Source organism: Opisthocomus hoazin, chromosome 11 (assembly GCF_030867145.1).
Source record: "Opisthocomus hoazin isolate bOpiHoa1 chromosome 11, bOpiHoa1.hap1, whole genome shotgun sequence".
NCBI classification, from domain to species: Eukaryota; Metazoa; Chordata; class Aves; order Opisthocomiformes; family Opisthocomidae; genus Opisthocomus; species Opisthocomus hoazin.
In genome coordinates, this window is record NC_134424.1 from 16,367,933 (window position 1) to 16,386,873 (window position 18,941).

Here is an 18,941-nt window from a genome sequence, read left to right on the forward strand (position 1 = left end):
TTACTACAGGAGACAAAGTCATTTCACAAAGTCACAAATCTAACCTATGCTGACAGACTAGGTCTGTGCATGCTCAGTCTACCTATGCTCAATCTGCATTAACCACAGTGTTAAGCTTGCAAAGCCTCCAGCGAGTTTGAGTTCAGGGTAAGGTCTTCTTACTGTATTAAGAATACAGATGGCAGGCATGTCTGCTCTTAAGATGGGCTTACACCAACAAACCCATGGCAATACAAACATAAAACTGAATCATTAGTCAGTAAAAGAACATGGCTTCTGCTGAAACTATGCTTTAGCGAATTTCAATTAGATGTGATAGTTTTGTTGTATTTAAGACAAAATGTAAAACAATAAGTAATTTGGTACTAGAATGTGGAGAAACTCTCTGTTCTACTCTATGCCTCAAGAATTATGGCAGCCGAGCTGTCTTGCTAGCTGTCTTGCACTACTATTGCAGGTCAGTCACAGAGACTTTGTGCCTGTAAGTATTCATCTTTGCTCTGGCAGTCAATCAGAGCTCAAACTGTAGTAAGCATCATTTAATACCATGAGACTTTTAGATACAGTTGGGTTAAACATTCTTCCTTTTTATTACCGATTTTTTTTTAATTTAGCTTTTCCAAAGTCAGTGGTGTCAACAGATTTTGAGACCTTATTTTAGTAAACGTAGAAGACCTATATAATTTGGTATATTGTTTTCTTTCACCTTTTTCCTTTGCTATAGCAAGAAATAAATTACAGAATAATAAAAGCTACCTGAACTCAGAACTACTAATTCTTCTTCAGATGAAGATAAGCATATAATTACTTAAATATCATTTATGATGAATAGCTGACTTATGCCACACATCATTGATATGTGTTTTAAAGGATTCTGGATAAGTACTTGAAAAAAAATAAGTTAACAACATCATCTTAAATCCATCAGAGTGAAAACTGCACTAACAAAATGTCTGATCAACATAATACAGCTTTGGGGTATTTGCCACTCAGTACCTTGGAAGGACTGCATTTCTCTGATTAGCTGAGTGGCATAAGATGCTATCTTGCTGGAGGCTGCTGCACTGCTGCAGTCACTGTCAGCCAACACAGAAAAGTATAATTATTAAACTACTGAACCTTATTAATGAATACTTTTTACGTTTATGTTCTTCCACTGCAAAGAGCTTTCCAGCTTTTATGCCATACAAATGTAACTGCCTCTGTATGCTCCTTTGTGCCACTGGATCTTCCACAAAATACAACGTGGTAGTTCAGTACAACATATTTAAGCTGTCAAGCGTAATAAAATTCAACATAGGACCTGTTTGTATCATAGGAGAAGGGAGCAACTAAAGCAATTAGCCAAATGAATCTTTGGGCTGAACGGCTTTCCTTAATTAAGATACCTCTAATATTAGTTTCCTAGGAAATACGCAATAAAAATAAATTTTAAGATTAAATTCTGATCTTCTGCAAGTTCTTTGTCTAGCATTACCCCTGCTGCTATACTGACCAACACTGATCACAGTTTGTATTATGTGATTTACCACAGTAACAAATAGCAAGATTCAGATCCTTAACAATGACATTATCAAAAGGTACAATTCTACAAGCTTTCAAACTTGTAAGCAGCTCTCTACCCACATGAACCACGACCGCTGTGAAAGCCATCATGTAATGGCAACAGATTCTGAGTTAGACACTGCCCAAATATTAAGCTACGCAATAAAACTGAAAACACACTTACATAATGCCTTTTAATATTACATAGGAGGAAAAAACTCTTGGTTCATAACTATATAAATCCATGCAAATCAATCTGCTCATCATTTCAAAGTTCTATATTACTATCAACCACTACAGTATTATTCTAGAATAACACTTCCTACTAACACGGAACAGGCAAATGATGTATCCTGGTCAGCTGTGTTGATTTCACTGTAAACGTTATTTTCATAGATAAATTTTGAGCATAAATCTCAAATCTTTAAATAAAGTTTGGTTTCAAATGTTGAAGTCAAGCACCTAGGTTTCTGAGAAGAATCATATTCTGTTTAATCAAGGCTTTCTTCAAGAAGAATGGAACTGTAAAAGCACTTTTCTTCACAAAAATTACTATGAAAAAACACGAACAACAGTAGGCTGTGAATCAGTGCTACCAAGTGAGTTTTATACAAGCAGGAACTAAGGGCATGCTCTCAATCTCCTCTGGGGGTGGAGTGGTAATATTATATTTGCAATTCATTAAATGAAAATTCTATTGCAGAGGTTTGCACAATAATCAAAACCACCTAACATTGAAAAGCAAATCCATCCTAATTAACATTCTCCCACTATCACTATATACTCATTTAACCTTTCTTCACATCCCTGTCCTTCCAGATGGCACAGTACAATAAAGGTTTTGGTGCACAACAGCAGTGTAAACAAATCTGAAGTCTTGGAAAATTAATGGTAAACCAAATCACACTTCCAATTAACTATCACTGAAAACAGTTTGTCATTAAAGCTCACCAGATCAGAAAATACATTTTAATTGATCTTAATAGCTACATGAGTCTCTGGAATTACACAGGGACTGGCTTTTCAAAAGCACCCAGAACTTCTCCATTTCTGCTCAAATTAAGTAAGCAATAAGTAAGCAAGCCTTGATCAGCACTTTCAAAAGCCACAGATCCCAGCTCCGTGGTATTTCAAGACAGCACTCACACACACAAAGACCATATTAAAAAAAACACCACAGTTCTCAATACATAATATCCTTCTTACATGAAACATGTTTTTAAAAGAAATTAAACACTCATATTCTGCCTAACCTAGAGTTTTAAGACAGGCTTTTATAAAGCAAATCCAAGTAATATTTTTAACAATCCACTTTTGATGTGCCACTGATACATGGCAATGTGAAGATTGTCAATTTTACGTGTTCACTTTTTGAGTAAAAACTTCAGAAACAATTTTCAGGGTTTCCTTTAGCATAGCAGCTATTGACAAGGAATAAAACTGTAAATTTATATTTTGTTCAACTTAAATGCTCAATATTGGAGGAAATTAGTAATTCACATGGTTTACATATAGTCAGTAAACTGTTTTTATAACCTAGGTTTGTTCACGTTCTTTTCAGAGCACTTAAAAATCAACTTCTACTTTATTCCAATAGTTTGCATGAACAGTACAAACTTCTCCCACTCATCTTAAATGCTCACTTTAGATTTGAATTATAACAATGTCAAATCTAACTACTCTCCCACTGATCGTCCATCTGATATGGTAACTAATAAGATTATTCTGTGTATTTGGAAGTACACAGATTTACTTTTATTGTGACCAGCCTATAATGTTTTGCAGGCATACCTTTATCAAGCAGGGAGTCAGGGAAAAGCAGGGGGGTGGGAGGGTAGGCGGGGAATCACTGGTCCTCACAGCACAACTAAACCAGGAAAAAAACAAAAAAGGCCTTCTACCAGTGCAGCACTATTCTGTTTGGGAGCCTGACTTCAGGATATAACAGAAAAAGAACTCGTTCTGGCATATGCTCTATCTCCCTAGGCAGTTTGCCAGTAAACCACTACCAGCAAATCTTTTTAAGGAGAGACAAGCCCTTTGTAGGAATTTCCCACAAAAACAAGCTTGCAACTTTGAACACGGAAAAAACATTTCCTTTCAAATGGGAATGATTAAGTACATCATTTTGTAAGGCATTCTGGTTTGGATAACTGAGAAGCTATCTCCTGTATTAAAAAAGAAGGGAAATTATTTTTGCAGTGTCATTAACTAAAACCCATAAAACTAAGTTATGAAGCTTCTTCTCATACTCTTGCACTCCAAACAGCCATTTTCATCTGTGCTGAAGTATGTAGACCCTCAGCTGTACTGGGGCACACAAAATAAAGAACACCATCTAGTCTATGTTATTCCCAAACACCTGCAAATCCAAGTGACCCTTCCAGCAGTTGGAAATTGCCAATCAGCTTCGTCATATCTTTCAGGAATGTACCTTTTCCTAAGCCAGAGTGTAAAATAAAGTTTCTGTTTCATTCACCACTAGAGATGGACTTGACACATGCAATTATGTTTACCAAAAAATTGAACAGGTATTTCATGTTACTGGTATAGTGCAGAGTAGACAGAACAGGCCTAGGAACTGGCTGCAGGACAAAGTGGGTGTAAAAATTCACAAACTCAGAATTTTCATCTATTTTGCAGAGATGTGCATTACAACGCAAAAACTTTTCGAAATACATGACCTGCACTGATAAAAGTCAAAACAATCCATAAAAATAAGCTAATGCATACTACTGGAAGTTTTGGGCTGCCAGTAATATAAGAAAATTGAAATATAAAGATAGGGCTGAATACAGCATTATGATATTTTTTAATAGTTCCCTTGCAGAAATGCCATCTATTCGGGAATTCTTGAAGTTGTGCAAAGGTTACCTGTGGATGCATACTGTCTCACCTAACAATCAAACAGCTTTACTATTAATTTTCAGAAAGATAAGTCAGGCTGCTCCAGTAGTTAAATAGTTACTTTATGGGTTTTTGAACCCATAAAGGCAATAGATGCCTGGGTAATCGATGTACACTAAAAATAGCAGAAAAAAAATGCATATAGACACAAAAACTGATGAGGAGATAATTCAAGCCTCTTCATTTTTAAACCTGTGTGAAGAAGAAAAAGACAGGTCCTAACATCTGGTTTTTTCAAAATTAAACTACCAGCTTTCTCTCAGGCCCTCCTGACCACTCATACAGAGCTATAAACACATTTCACTAACTTTAATTGATATGCAACATAAAAATCCTGTAGTATATCAGTTACAGTTAGATCCAGTATTTTTGAATCTTTTTTCAAATTAAACTTAACCGCTTTTTCCCTTACAAAGAATTATTCTAGTGCCTTTAGTACCATTAGTTAGGTGCTTGGCTAAGTACACTGAAAACATTGTAATGTCTCCACCATGTTTTCCCATATGCAAAATGAAGTATTTTCAGTAGAGTCCAAATTACCTTGCATCTTTCCTGAAAAGTTTACTTGGGCAACTTTTATACTAGCTAGCAGAGACATTAGGAGAGACCATTAGCTAAGAATCCTAAAGTAGAAAAAAACTGGAAACACAGTGATAAAAAGTTATGTAGATTGGGAGATGTTCTAAGTGAAGAGACACACACCCAAGCCTCCAAGATCCCTGAAATGAAAAAGTAAACACAGCAAAGACAGTAGATACATGTAGAAGCCTTTCTAAAGTATATCAGAGAACATTTAGCAATGAAACAAAAATCTTTAATGAATAATTCTAGATGTGGTTAAATTAATAACATTCTACAACAACATTTTCAGATAAGCTGCATATATAGGATAACTGGGTGCAGGGTAAAAACCAAAAACATTTTCAATGAATGGATTAATTAGTCATGTGGCCTTAGAACTGCATGAGTCATGGGCTTGCTAATAAGATAAGGATAGAAAGGCTGACACCTCTAAGTCAAGAGTTCAACCGGTTCTTCTCAGAGTACTCTCCTGCTGTGCCCTAGATTGAAGGCACAACTAACAATTCAGGGACAACACTGGCTTTCCTATTGCTGGAGGCACTGAAAGATCCACCTAAATCTACTTACAGAGGAAATCTCTGCCTGAAAGATAGGACAAACACTTACCTTTCTGTCCCCGCACTATGGCTCTCCCAGAGAAAGGGAGAAAGAAGAAGTACCCAGGACCAGCACCTGACCTGCTCTGTAAGCATAGGCTGGAGAGACCTTCTTTTAATGCAGAGCCCCACTCTGAGAGCATTGCCCACTGACAATGGTAGTCAGATACAAGGCTGATGAATCCTGACAGCAGGAGCAGAGTGTCTTTATCATTAGGTTCTAGCCCTTTATACATTAGGGTCAAGCCCTTTACTCACATGACTTAGCATTTGCCAGTCTGCTGTAATTTATGCAATTAAGTCTCCACAAATCCACAGGCTGTCAATCTCATCTCAAGTAGAACAGTGGCACTAGTGAAAACCTTCAGGGACTAGTCACAAGAAATGCAGTACACCCAGAGCAGACTCCACTCAAACTTCAGGGGTCTAGTTTTCATAGACTCAGTATGGATGCCTTCTTACTGTTCACATTTACTTAGGAAAAAAGGAAAGAAAAAGAATAACTAAAAATGTCTTAATCATGGCCAAAATCCAGACTTCTATTGCACCAGTCTGCCTGCACATAGTAAAGAAGTCTGTGCTAGTCAGACCAGTGGGAAAGTCAGTAGGAGGCAAAGAACAGGAGAACAGAACATGGTACAGCCAGATGATACAAGAAAGAAAAACTGAGGTGGGAGAGTGAGATAGAGCAAAGCATGCTGTGGAAGAGGACAAACAGAAGAGTAAACACAGAGGGAAGCCAGAGGGCAGACACAAAAGATAACAAGAAAGAAATGAGTGGGAAGTTAACAAAGACAAAAGACAAACAGAAATAACACAGATGGGGGGGAAGGAAAAGACAGAAACAGAAGAAAGGTATATACAGGAAACCCATCCTGCCAGAAACTGCTTCTTATCAAGCTCAGACAAGAAACACTGCCAAAAGAAGAGCCGAATCAAGCATGGAAAGTTCAGATCACCTGAAACTTCCAAAGGAAGATGAAAGAAACTGCATTAAAATATGAATGAAATAGTGATCTTATGAGGATTTCATCCCAGAGTACATTTGCCCTGTACTGCTATAAGAGAAAAGAACTTTCTTTGGTTCAATAATAGTTTCACCCATCCACTGGCAGAAGAACTGGGCCCACTTGTGAAAGAATGTTAACTGATTAGGGACTAATTATTAAGTAGAATTCAGGATAAAGTTCAGTAACTGTTTTTAAAGTTCATTAGCCTGTATTGCACTCTATGTGGTACAGAAGTACCTGAGAGAACTGCTCCATTCAAAGTACAGAAGATCCCTTCCTCCCGCCTCTCCCAGCACAAACCAGAGACACAAGTCAAGGTGTTTTAGACAAAGGATTAGATAAACTTTCCTACAGAACAGGGGACTAACATTGGCAAGTTGTCAAGCACAGTCCAGTCTGAATAACTCTGCACTTCTGCTTTGTTTGAAATGCATTGTTTTGTATCACCCAGTACTAACATATCATTCTTGAGAGACAATAAGGATGACCACAAATCCACTATGCAAGACAGCTGTAGTGCACCCTCCGTTCTCAGAAAACGGCAAGAAGGCAAAACAGAAAACTAAGCTTGTCTAGTCAGAAGATGAAAAGACAGACAAAGAAAAATAATGAGACTCCTATCCTACAACATCAGTGATTACCATCTGCTTAATTCAGTCACTGATATAATGAAGAAACCCTTTCTTGCTTCCTTAAGTTATCATAAGTATCACATATCTCATAGCATGCTGCTGGCTCGACCACAAAAAGTTCAATAATCACAACTTGCACCTCAGCAAAGACAAGTGACCAACACAGAAACACACAACTGTCCCATCCTCACACTTGGCTTGTACTGTCAATTTTCCGTAACAGTCAACTGTAGCAAGAACGAGGGTGTGGAACCTTCTCCCAGACATCTAAAGATACTTAAGATAAAAAACTGACTCAGATGCAAGAATAACAGATACCCAAGTACATCCTATTTAAAAAAAAATACATAAATATGCATACATTTGATTTATTATTTCTCTTAAGATACATCTACCTGTTTCTTAAAATGTTTGTTTGTGCTAAAATTTATTTTGCCATTACTACTGCAACATATAATTGACTTCATGTTGATTAGACACCACATGCTGAAACATTCATGAGAAAGAACAGGGCTCACTGACAGCTCAACCAGTGGTTATGTGGCTGACATACGGTCAGTGTTTCACTGACTCAGTCACAGGTGAAGACAGAAATTGTATCTCAGGTTTCTCCTACAAGTCCTGGAAATTCCATCATACAGAGGCTGTCTTCTAACATCCCATCACAAAGGGGAATGAATACCTGCTCTGCATATACACCCTTGGATCAAGGTTGCCATTGCAGACTTCCTGAAGTCAAAGAATGAACACTTGCACTGCTCAGCTTCTCATACATGCAATCTTCTCCCCAGCCCAAGCAAAACCAGAAAAGCTTCCATTTCTGGTTCCCACTTACCAGTGTTCCACTGGTTTTTGCCTTCTTGTACCATTGCTTCCTCTTTCCATGGCCGATTACAAATTAGGTACATTTTGTGTTTAAAAAATCCACATGCATCAATACTTAATTTTTCTTTTTACAAGTTAAAAAAAATATGAGCCAGTTCAGTTAGCTGATGGAAAGCAATTAATCTGTTCAACTCAATGAAGCAACATTGATTTACCCCCTAAGAACCAAGCCCTAGATATAATATCCCTACGCAAGCTAAAATTTATAAAGCTGAACTTTTGGGGTTTACCTTATGAGGAAGTGAAGGAACTGGAGGCAGACCGTGTTCCTGTTCCTCATGCTGGTCTCTCCCCACAATGCACTAAATGATACAAGTGCTGCAATCTGTACTAGTGTCAACAGATGCCTGGGTCCAAGAAGAGGAAAGGGGGAAGAAGAGGCTGTGGGGCTGATAGGATCAAACAGCTGGGCTGGAAGGACAGAGGAGATTATCTTATTCTCCTCAACTTCTGAATTTAAATTAAAGCCAGAGTAGGGTACAGTCTCCTAGCAAGATCAAACCGGCAGTGTAAGGATCATGGAAGACAAACACATCTAATTGCAGGGGGATAAAATTCTACCAAACCTATTCATAAGATTTAATATTGATTTTTAAGATTTGGTCTGCTTTTTAGACCAGTATGATGTGATATGCCCTCACAGTACACTTGAATCCACACTAAGACTTCAGCAAAGGAAGTCTACATCTATGTATCTACACTATAAGAAGTGTCAGTGAAATACCAGAGGAAGACATGTGAACTCAGATCACTGGTTAGTGTATTTCATTATGTAGAACCTCAGTCATAAGAAAAGCCAATGCTGCTCATTCCAGAACTATCTAATTAGATCAGGTACACAAGATGTGCCTGTGTGTTCCCTTATCAGGCATCAATCTGTCCCAGCACCTGAGAGTACATTGTCAGGATAAATTCTGCTCTTTGAGCAAATTTAGTAGAATTACTCAACATCAGTATAAACAGGATGCAAATTAAAATGGGAATTTGCGAGACTTCAAATGGCAAAATAAACTTTATATACATATAATTGGGGGTGGTCCAAGACCCTTTCTACTTCAAATGTATTAGGATCACTTACTAAAAAATGTGATTTTTGCTTAGACTAACTTGGTCACATTAGACAAAAAAAAGAAAAATCAGGGATGAAAAGATTGATTTCTCTGTAAACACCAGCGTGTTGTAGAATTAGGTCAGAAATACCAGACATTAGCCTAACAAAACTAATGCTAAAAACATTTGTTTCCAAATGATTAGCCTCTGACACAACTAACTGCTTTACCCTTTTCATGTAATGCTTTACGAAATTAGTTACTAGCGGATGTCCTGGTGGATTGACAGCTATGGAGATTTGTGCCCTGAATTTCTCGGGGCAGGAAAAAAAAAAAAAGGGAGAGCTAAAGACTGTTGGTTGGCTAGATGCACAGCTGCATAAATTGTTCTTTACATTGACCTGAATTATTCTGCCTTTTGCCAGCACTTTTTATTGTCCATATTTGCTTAATCTTGATAAACAAAAATATATATTACATGGGTCACACACACAGAATAAGTACTTTTAGGAAAACAAACAAGCTTACACACCACAAATTACACAAACATGTTCATAAATAGAAGACATCATATAAACCTAAATTTTCCATGTAAATTAATTCTTCATGAACAAACCTCCTCTTCCTCCCAAAAAGTGTCACATGCAGATTTTGAGTGCACCGGACCACTGAACTCCATTGTTTCAAGATGATGTTTAGTATAAATAATGAAATTACTGCAATGTAATTCAATATTATCCTTCAGTGTAACAGGCTTTAAGTTTTAATAAAATCGAGAACTAAAACAAAATTAGATTTCATTATATATTTTCAAGCACAATGTTGGTATACTATTTTCAAAGAAATATACCTCTACACACTACTTACTGCAGCACCATCCCTGTTTGAAAGATCACTTATACCAGCAGTGACTGCTACTAAAATTCACAATTATGTTCCTACCACTTTAAAATGCATTAATATAAAATTTCCCACCACCCTCTCATTAAAACCAAAAACATCTAGTAAAATATACAGCTAAATAACACCATTAAAAATTGAAAACAGACAAGTATATTAGGAAAGGCAGTAAAACTTCAGGATTGAAACAAGTGTCAGAAACACAATAACAGCTAGTAAATATATTTAATAAATATAAACAATAGAAAATCAAAATAAAGTTTGTGTACCACACAAATATACATATACATGCAGCATAATATTAATGCACATTCTCCTCCAAAAAATGTCACTGCTGAAAAATCTTATCTTAAACACAGGACGTAAGGGAATACATATTAAAACTGAAAAAACTCCAAAGCAATTCCATATACATTTTAAAGTATCACTATATACCAAATTTATTTTTTTAACTATAATTATCTATACTTAATACAGTCTCAAATACCAGCAGCTAATCAAGACCATCAACTTAAATGTATAGCAAACAGATATAAAATAAAAACTCAAGAGTACTCACCAAATTATGATTAGTTGAATTAGAATCATCTTCTGGGAATGGGATGTAAACAGCTAAGGCCACACAATTGGCAAAAATGGACAATAGTATAAATATGTCAAATGGTCTAGAAAATCTTGTTAAGGAATTCATGAATTATGAGTATCTACAAACTTTTCAGTCTAGGTCTCCTTTCAACATCACTTGTAAAGCAATTCTTAGTTTTAAGGCAATCTTTTGACTGATAACTGTGACAAACACTCCATCACCTTTAGTTATATCACTATACCATATTATTTTCCACCAGAATGATCTTTCAACATCCTCCTCTTTTTGAAGAAGAAAACTATTACACTTCCTGCCACAGAGCACTTCATATTAAATTCCAGAGATGCATATAGTTAAGACACTCTTAAATTAATACACGGGTCATCATGATTGGTAAAGAATACTTATTGAGTGCTTCTGTCCTCATATGCTCACATAAGTTTTATTAATTTTAACAGAAATGTATCTGTCCAAAGGAGGAGGACCATTTGGGATCTAGTTTATAGTAGGATATGAGAAAGATTCCCAGCAAATCACAACTGTTCTCCTGTATGAGAGCTGGAAAGCTGTACAATGGATGCAGGAAAATTGAGCCACTCTTCATGTCTCTGACAGCTGGACTCCTGAAAAATTTTGCTTTGGCCATGACAGATGAAAGTTTAGGTGAGTAGATTAGGGAAAAGAATATCGTTGTTGGCTTGGCAGCCATGCATACTGAGAGGCTATAGGCTTTCACACTGACAAGAGCGTGAATCACAGCTGCACTTTTTATACCATATCTGGATGACAGCAATTGAAAACTGCAGATGCCTTTTGTCTTCCAGGAAGAAAAGTATTTCCGAAAATTCATGCCTATGAAGTTCATACTTCAGTTTAGCATTAATTTGCCTTTCCTCCAAAGTATTTCATTATTTTCTAATAACTACAAACACAGAGGTACCCAGATAAACCTATTCATGGAAGTTTGGAAAGGGAGTACTTTGGGCTTTAGCGTGATTTTTTTATATCCTTTCCTCAAATCAATGCAAAACTTCCTGATGCATGTTCAGAATAGTCCCATAGAAGATTGAGGCAAGAGTACTGAATATACTCAAAAGCATATTTTTGTCAGTTTAAAATATTTTTTCCTGAAAAAAACTGCTAGGAAGCCCATGTACCCCTTAGGATCTGTTACATTCTGTTTGTTGGCCTACAAAAAGTTTGTCACCTCAGGGTCTGAGTTTATGTTCACAAAGCCTGTCAACATCAACAGCTGCTATGCTGTGTACAAAATAAAGTTACAACATGCCTCTTAACATGTAGCATTCTACAGACTGAAATGAACAAATGGTACCAGTGTAAGATTGACAACCTTGTTTTATGATGTAGTGCTACAGGGACATATTCTGCCCTGAGTTATTCTCTAGATCCACAGTAATTTCATTTAACTGACCTTAGCCAAGGAGAGGCCAATTTACTGAAATTAGTTGGACTTCTACCAGTTTAAATGAAAGCAGATTCTTTAATTTGCAATTAAATTATGTTCAAAGAATTGAAGAAAACAAGGTGTATAAATGAGTAACAGTTCCTATTGCCAGGTTTGCTGTTCTGTTTAAAGTTAAGAAAACAAGTTTTACTTCAGTAACCTGCTCTCTTGAACAGCTGTTTCCCATTACAGGGATGTTGCCAGGGCTAATAGGCAAACATTTTTCACCTCATACCTAAACAAAACTATTTCCCGTTTCAAACCTTTTTTGAGAATTAAATAACATACCAAATCAACCTGATCTCAGTTCTGCCGAAGAAATCCACATACTTCGTCATCACAACCACTGAACTAAAGACAAAGCATTCTGTCCCAGCATACAAGCCATCACAAATACAGCCAGTATATCTGATCTCCTATCTACAGATGTACATGCTTCCAAGTATGTTTGGTGGTAGACATATGTTGTAAAAATTCAGAAGATTAATATATTTCAGACACTTCCATGTACTTAAAGTGAGCCCTTGGCTTAACTAAAAATCTTCCCTACTTTTAGTACTTGGAAAAATAATCTTTTTTAAAAGATTTCTGCATCTGACTCATTTGCCCTAATGGCAATACACCAAACGAATATGGAAGATACAGGTTTGACGTCAGGTCATCCCCCAGTTAACACTGCTAGATGCACTCATATCCATTCAACCTTATCTGGAAGGGCAACAAATGCCATACAGAGATTTGCTGGAACCTAAGGTAAGCTTGTAACTTCAAAGTTTCTGAAAACATTCCCCCATCTCCTCCAAGAAAAAAGGAACAGTTACTAGCTCTTCTCTGACTTTGAACTACTTACTTCACTAAAGGATATTCCATGTCATTATGACACAAATTAAGAGGGTATCTTTGACAGCAATTTAAGCAAAATTAACCACCATCAACATTAACGACAGTTACCCACACGTGCAAGTGAACTAATGCATTAGTTGAGATGCTACAAGCGATGCTGTAAAACAATCCCCTTGATACATTCAGAAAACACAAGGAACAGATTGTAAAAGCGAAACTGCATCAAAGGATACTTCCATTCTACTAGGCTAATGCAGGCTCTTCGTATTGGGTTGTTGAGGGATAAACAGAACAGGGCACGGGGTGGCCGACTGTTAGACGTGTTACCCTGTTTTTTGCTCTTGGCATATTGCTGGCGTTTTCTTTGGGACAGAGATCCTACAGGCTGGGCTGTGGTGGTACTCATATTTTGGGCAGCCTTTGCTTGTCTAGCAGCATCAATTGCAGCTTGCCAAGATAGAACAGTTTGCTTGGATGGTGCTGAACTGTTTGACTGAATAGCTGGTCCGTCACCAGGGAGAGGAATCCTGGTGCTACTTGCATAGTTCACCTCTGTGGGACAGAAGAAAAAAGTACTGTTATAATTTTTTATGCTAAATGTCATAACATTTCTGGCAAAAAGATTATTTTAAGACCTCTTGGCAATGTGATGCTTCCATTACATACACTACAGAGCACAACTGTATGCACATATGTATGAGGCTGAAGAGCAGAAAAGATGCTCAGGGATCAGTACTATAACTTCAGGTTTAATCCAAGGGCTACAGAAACACTTCATGTTTTGATTCTTCCACTTACTGATTTTTTTCCTAATTGGATGACAGCTTTTCTGTCACAATATTTATTCAATAAAACATAGATACTCCTTAATATCAACTTTGCTGTAGTACCTTCACATTTACTATTTCCTCACTTCATTGTAGTAAAAAAGAGTAGTTGTTTAAAATACTTACACATTGTTCAACTAAGAATAACCAACATGGGGGGGGGGAAGTCTTGTAAGCAAGTTAAATCTTGCCCTAATCTGCATTTTCGAAGAAAAATGCATGGATGCCTCCCACAAGTGGAAAATCCTGTATTATCTGCTGATAAATATAAAGCACTGGTATCTTTCACACTAGAAATTACAACTGTGAAACCACTGTCAAGGAACGGGGTTTGGTTTTGGTTTTTCACAAGGATTTATAAAATAAACTGCACCTTCCAAATAATAATAATAGAGCCCTCTTTATCTAGATGACAGCAAGGAAGGCAAAACACCGCCTCCACGCAAGGATCTTTCCTCGCGAGCTCTCTGACTAGAGCAACAGAGTCTACTCCTACATGCACCTGTAGGAAGGAGAGACTCCTAAGTGAAATTCAAAACTTGAGGATGCCTGGGTGGGGGGAAAAAAAAAAAATGGAGGAACAGCACAATTTACGTGCTGGGAATTCGGGCTGGCGGGCGGGATGGCTGTGAAACCGATCTACCCAGGAGGGAGAGGAAAACAGCTCCCCAGCGATCGCTGCTCGTCAGACAGAGGAAAGCCACAAAAAGCACACACACCCCCCCTTTGCCAGACCGGGGAGGGGGGGATCAGACAACGAGAAAGAAGCGAGAGCCGCGAACACGCGTGGATGCGGAGGAGCCCGGATCCGCCGCTTGCCTCCGCCCCGCTCCGCTCGCGCCCCTGCCTGCGTGCGGGGCGGCAGCGCGCGGCGGGGGCGAGGGGCCGCGGGAGCGCTAAAATGGCTCCCCGGGATGGCGGCGGGGGCGGGGGGGGGGGTGTCACTATGGGGCCCGCGCGCGTCGCCCACGGGGGCGGCCGAGCTGCCGCGGGAGCGGGCACCAGAGCGGCGAGCGCGGGCCAGCGGACCTCAAACAGCTGGGGGGGGGGGGGGCAGTGCCGCCGCGGGGGCAAAGGTGGGACTCATCGCCGACGCTCTCCCAAAGCTTCCCTGCTCCCCCCCGCCGCCTTTGTTTTTAATAAAAAAGCAGTGGCACAGCCATGTCCCCCGCCTTCCGCCTGCCCTTTGGGATGCCATGAAACGTGGCTCGGCGCAAACAAACCACCCACCCACCCATGCATCCACCCATCTATCTACCCATCGTCTTTCTAAACCAGTACTCGAGAGGGAAACAAAGCCCGGGTGGCCGCGTCCCCCGGGGGGAGCCCCCACGGCAGGGGCAAAACCCCAAACTTGCTGCTAATTGAGGAGCGAGCAACCATCTAAAAACAGCGGTGGGGGATGTGGCAGCGCCGGAGCCCGTCGGCGCAGGGGATGAGCGCCGCGCCTCGCCCCGGCAGGGCAGGGGGCCGAGCACTGCGCTCCCCCCGCCCTGCCCTACGCCCTCGCCGCCCTCCCGCCCCGGCGCATCTCCGGGCAGGTTTATCCACGATTACACGAATAGGAGGGAAGCGCAGACCGAGACGTGTCCTCCCCCAGCGCAGCCAGCTGATATTAATAGCCTCGGGGCAAGAGACGGACGCACGTAAACCCGCTCCCATGTCGGTCACACGCCGAAGGCAGCACCTGATCTCACCTTCACCTCATCCCCTGCCCGTCCTGGTCCCTCCTCGAACCCAGCCGCTCATGCCTTCCCCATCCCAAACCTACCCCATCCTCAACCCCTTCCCTAATCCCCCCAATCCTTCACAAATCCTCCCCCGCTCCCCCCTCCCTCCCCTCGGCCCCGGGCACGCCGCTGCCCTTGGTGGGCGCTCCGGCTCTTACCTTCTGGGTGCCGCTCCGGCTGCTGCTGGTGGTGCATCATTCTCACTTTCTCCAGTGTGAGAGAGGAAAATGAAGAAAAAAAAACCAAAAGCAAAAAAGGGCAGAGACGCCCCCCACCCCACCCCGAGCCAGGTGTGCGCTGCCCCCTGCGCTCCCCGCTACCCGACCCCCATGGTAGTGACTAGCGACGCGCGAGGGGCTCCTCCTCCTCCTGCCGATGCTTCGCCGCTGCCAGATCCCTCAGAGTTTGGGCCAACATGACACTCACATCCGGGTGACACGGGATCTCTCCATCCCTAGCAACCCGGCTGCTGCTGCTGCTGCCTGCTCCTCAATCCCTCTCCTCCTGCTGCCTGCTCCTCCTCAGTCCCCCTCCTCCTGCTGTTGCTGCTTGCCGCCGCCACAGGGTTAACTCCCTCGCTGCTGACACCGCCACCTGCTGCTCCCGCGGCCGGGCGGGGGCGCGGAGCCGCTCGCTAATCGCCCGGAGCTCCGGAGCCGCAAATAGAGCTGCTGCTGCTGCCGCCGCCTTAACCCCTTCGCCGCCGCGCAGCCTTTCCCGCTCCGCGCCCTCGCCGCACCCGGTTCCCGCCCCTCAGCTGCGCCGTCCCCAGCCGTCCTGCCCCGCGGTGGCCGCCCGGTCCCCTCAGGGCGCCTGGGGCCGCGCAGTGCCCCGCGTACCCCGCCCGCCCGACTCACGCTGCCCCACGGGGCAGGGGCCGGTCTAACGCCCGGGGCAGCGCCCAGACGTGAGCGGCTTTAGCGTCTCTCCTTCCACGCACACGCACACCCGCGACCGCGTCCCTCGCTGCTGACAGCTCGAGGCTTACCGGCCCGGGACGGACCGTCCCCGTCCACCCGTGCCCGCTCTGCTCTGTTCTCCCCCAGCGCGCTCGCGCCGCCGGCCCCGCTCCTCGGCCTCCGCCTTCCCCGCCAGTCACTCCGCGCCGAGCCCTGCGCCGGCCTGGCGAAACCGGCGGAATGCCGTCGGTCTGACTCCAGGCGAACGCCGAGAATTTCAAAGCTCATCCAAATAAATAAGTCTGGCTTCAAAAAATTTCACTCTTGGCGTTACCTTTCACTGCAGGACCCTCAAACTTTCATTTAGATTTTGTTTCATCGGTCCTGAAACCACCCCAGGCGTCCCGACGGACACAGCCGGAGGGACCATGGGGTGCACTGCAAGGGAGAGAACCCGCCACAGCTGCCTTCAGCTACTGCAAGGCAGTACTTCAGCAGGAAGTGATATGATAAAGTAAGAATTATAGACATACACACTCAAAACAGAATTGACGCATCAAAATTAGTTTTCTCTGCAAGGAATGCCTTCTAATATTTTTTAAAGAGTATTTCAGGATATTTTTTTGAACAAGCCATGATCAGACCCGATGGTTTTGAACCTTTATCTTTGACAAAGTTTGTATTTTGTTCAGTAAACATTTCAGTGCAACTAGTTCTACTATCCCTTTCCTCTACCACTTCCTTATGCCTATCCCCATCCACTTTTTTAGCCATCCTTCATCCACAACTGCCTCCATCTAATTAATGGTAAAAACCAGCTACATACAGTAATTAGAAGAGCAAGAAAACCTTAATACTGCTGATATCCTCCAGCTTTATAAGAAGCTGTTGGGTGGAACCTATCCCTTTTGGTGCCACCTTCATAAACTGAAGGATAAAAAAAAACCTTAGCAGCAAGACTAATGTAAAGAGAATATTCCCAAAGAGAGAAAACCCCAATACTACACCTTAAGCTGGCTTTGAGCACTTCCTTTTTTATAATCTTCAGACCTAGTGGATTCAGCTGTTGCAATGAGGAGTTAATCTGCTGGTTTGGTTTAATTGGGAAGGTACCACACCCATTTACAGGTTTCCATCATTACAGCACATGCCTTTCCAGATTAGAAGTCCATGCACGTAGGTACTTGCCTTAAACATCCGTGAAAGTCACTAGGACTTCTTTTCTCGACAGTCACATATTTGGGTGTCAAAAATGCTTGGTGTGTTTTCATAAGTGTCTAAATCAAGACCAGTTGCCTAAAAACCGCTGCAGGCACTGGAAGTAGGCACCTAACGTGCTTAGCAGGAGTTAGTGCCTAACCTGCTTAGGCTCTTAGCACCTTTACAAATCTAGACTCAGCTATCTAAATCATTTTTTTTTTAAATAAGGCTTATGATGTTAAGCACTGAGGCACTAGTGAGAAATTCGTAACTAATAAGGCCTGGATCTAACACGAGCAAAAAGGCATCCCATAGAAAAGCGCTGCCTCCCTTGCAAATGCTTTCATGAAACTCCTGGATTCTGGCCTCACCAATGCCTATTTTCTAACCTCCAGTCCTTATAACAGACCATAGCAATATGTACTGGAAGCTACCAAACACTTCTCAAAACCCAACTTCATGAGCCTCCCAATAAAACCATGAACCAGAGAGAAATTTTTTTTCACAGTTCGTCCAAACCTGTGAGCATGGTTTTGCATATTTCAAAAGCTAACTGGTCCTTTATTGCTAGATCTAATTATCTACTACATTTTCAAAATTGAAATTGTAGTTAAAAAATAAATGCAAGTCCTTTTAGAAAGTTTTGAGAAAGTATTCAAGAACACTGATACTATTTAGTCCCAAAAGTGCCAATTACCAAAGCCATCAACTCTTCTTTAAACAGCTGTTTTCCCTGTTTCTTCTAGAAACTTGTGTCTAATTATTTCACTAAGATTGCTTCGCTTTTATGTCACTTCGATATTAGTTACTCATTCCTGGATGAAATGGCCAGCATTATATGGATGTTTTAGAACGTATACCAGCTACCATAGTAAGTGATGGCATTTTGAATGGAAACAACCATTTTTCAGGCAAAAAAAAATACAAATGTCCTCATCTGTCATACAGTCTGTGCTATACCATATTCAGTGTACTTCCTTTATATGTTAAAGAATGGTAGAGCAGGGAACAAGTACATATAATATTACCATCCTTTTATTGCAGATTTGCAACTAAATTACTACGACTTCCCTCTTGATAACATTTATTGCTTGTCAGGGATTCCTTCTCCTTAAGGGAAAGAGCTGGCCAAAGAAGCAGCTTCTTATGAACATCGTAGGAGTGGAAGCCCATTAAGAATTTCGGAGCGTTGTGCAGAAAGATAAACCTATTTAACCAAAACTTCCGGCACTATGAACTTGTGGAGTAGTGCACAGCAGCTCATTTCAGGAAGAAAGAACAAATC

General features: G+C 41.1%; 1 protein-coding gene across 21 annotated transcripts in view; it reads right to left on the reverse strand.

Annotated features, from left to right (window-relative positions):
* The window catches only part of CACNA1D (calcium voltage-gated channel subunit alpha1 D), a 195,671-nt gene extending 179,078 nt beyond the window's left edge, over window positions 1–16,593 (reverse strand). For 20 of the 21 annotated variants that reach the window (XM_075433151.1, XM_075433166.1, XM_075433161.1 and 17 more), the window contains exons 1-3: window positions 15,716–15,804; window positions 13,234–13,552; window positions 10,666–10,771 (exon numbers count right to left, since the gene is read on the reverse strand). In XM_075433151.1, the coding sequence (XP_075289266.1) occupies window positions 10,666–10,771; window positions 13,234–13,552; window positions 15,716–15,755 (465 nt within the window). In that variant the 5' untranslated portion in view covers window positions 15,756–15,804. Of the gene's footprint in view, window positions 1–10,665; window positions 10,772–13,233; window positions 13,553–15,715; window positions 15,805–16,545 lie in introns of those variants that run through there. The other variant, XM_075433149.1, reaches the window with a different exon arrangement.
* Between the last annotated feature and the right edge of the window lie 2,348 nt (window positions 16,594–18,941).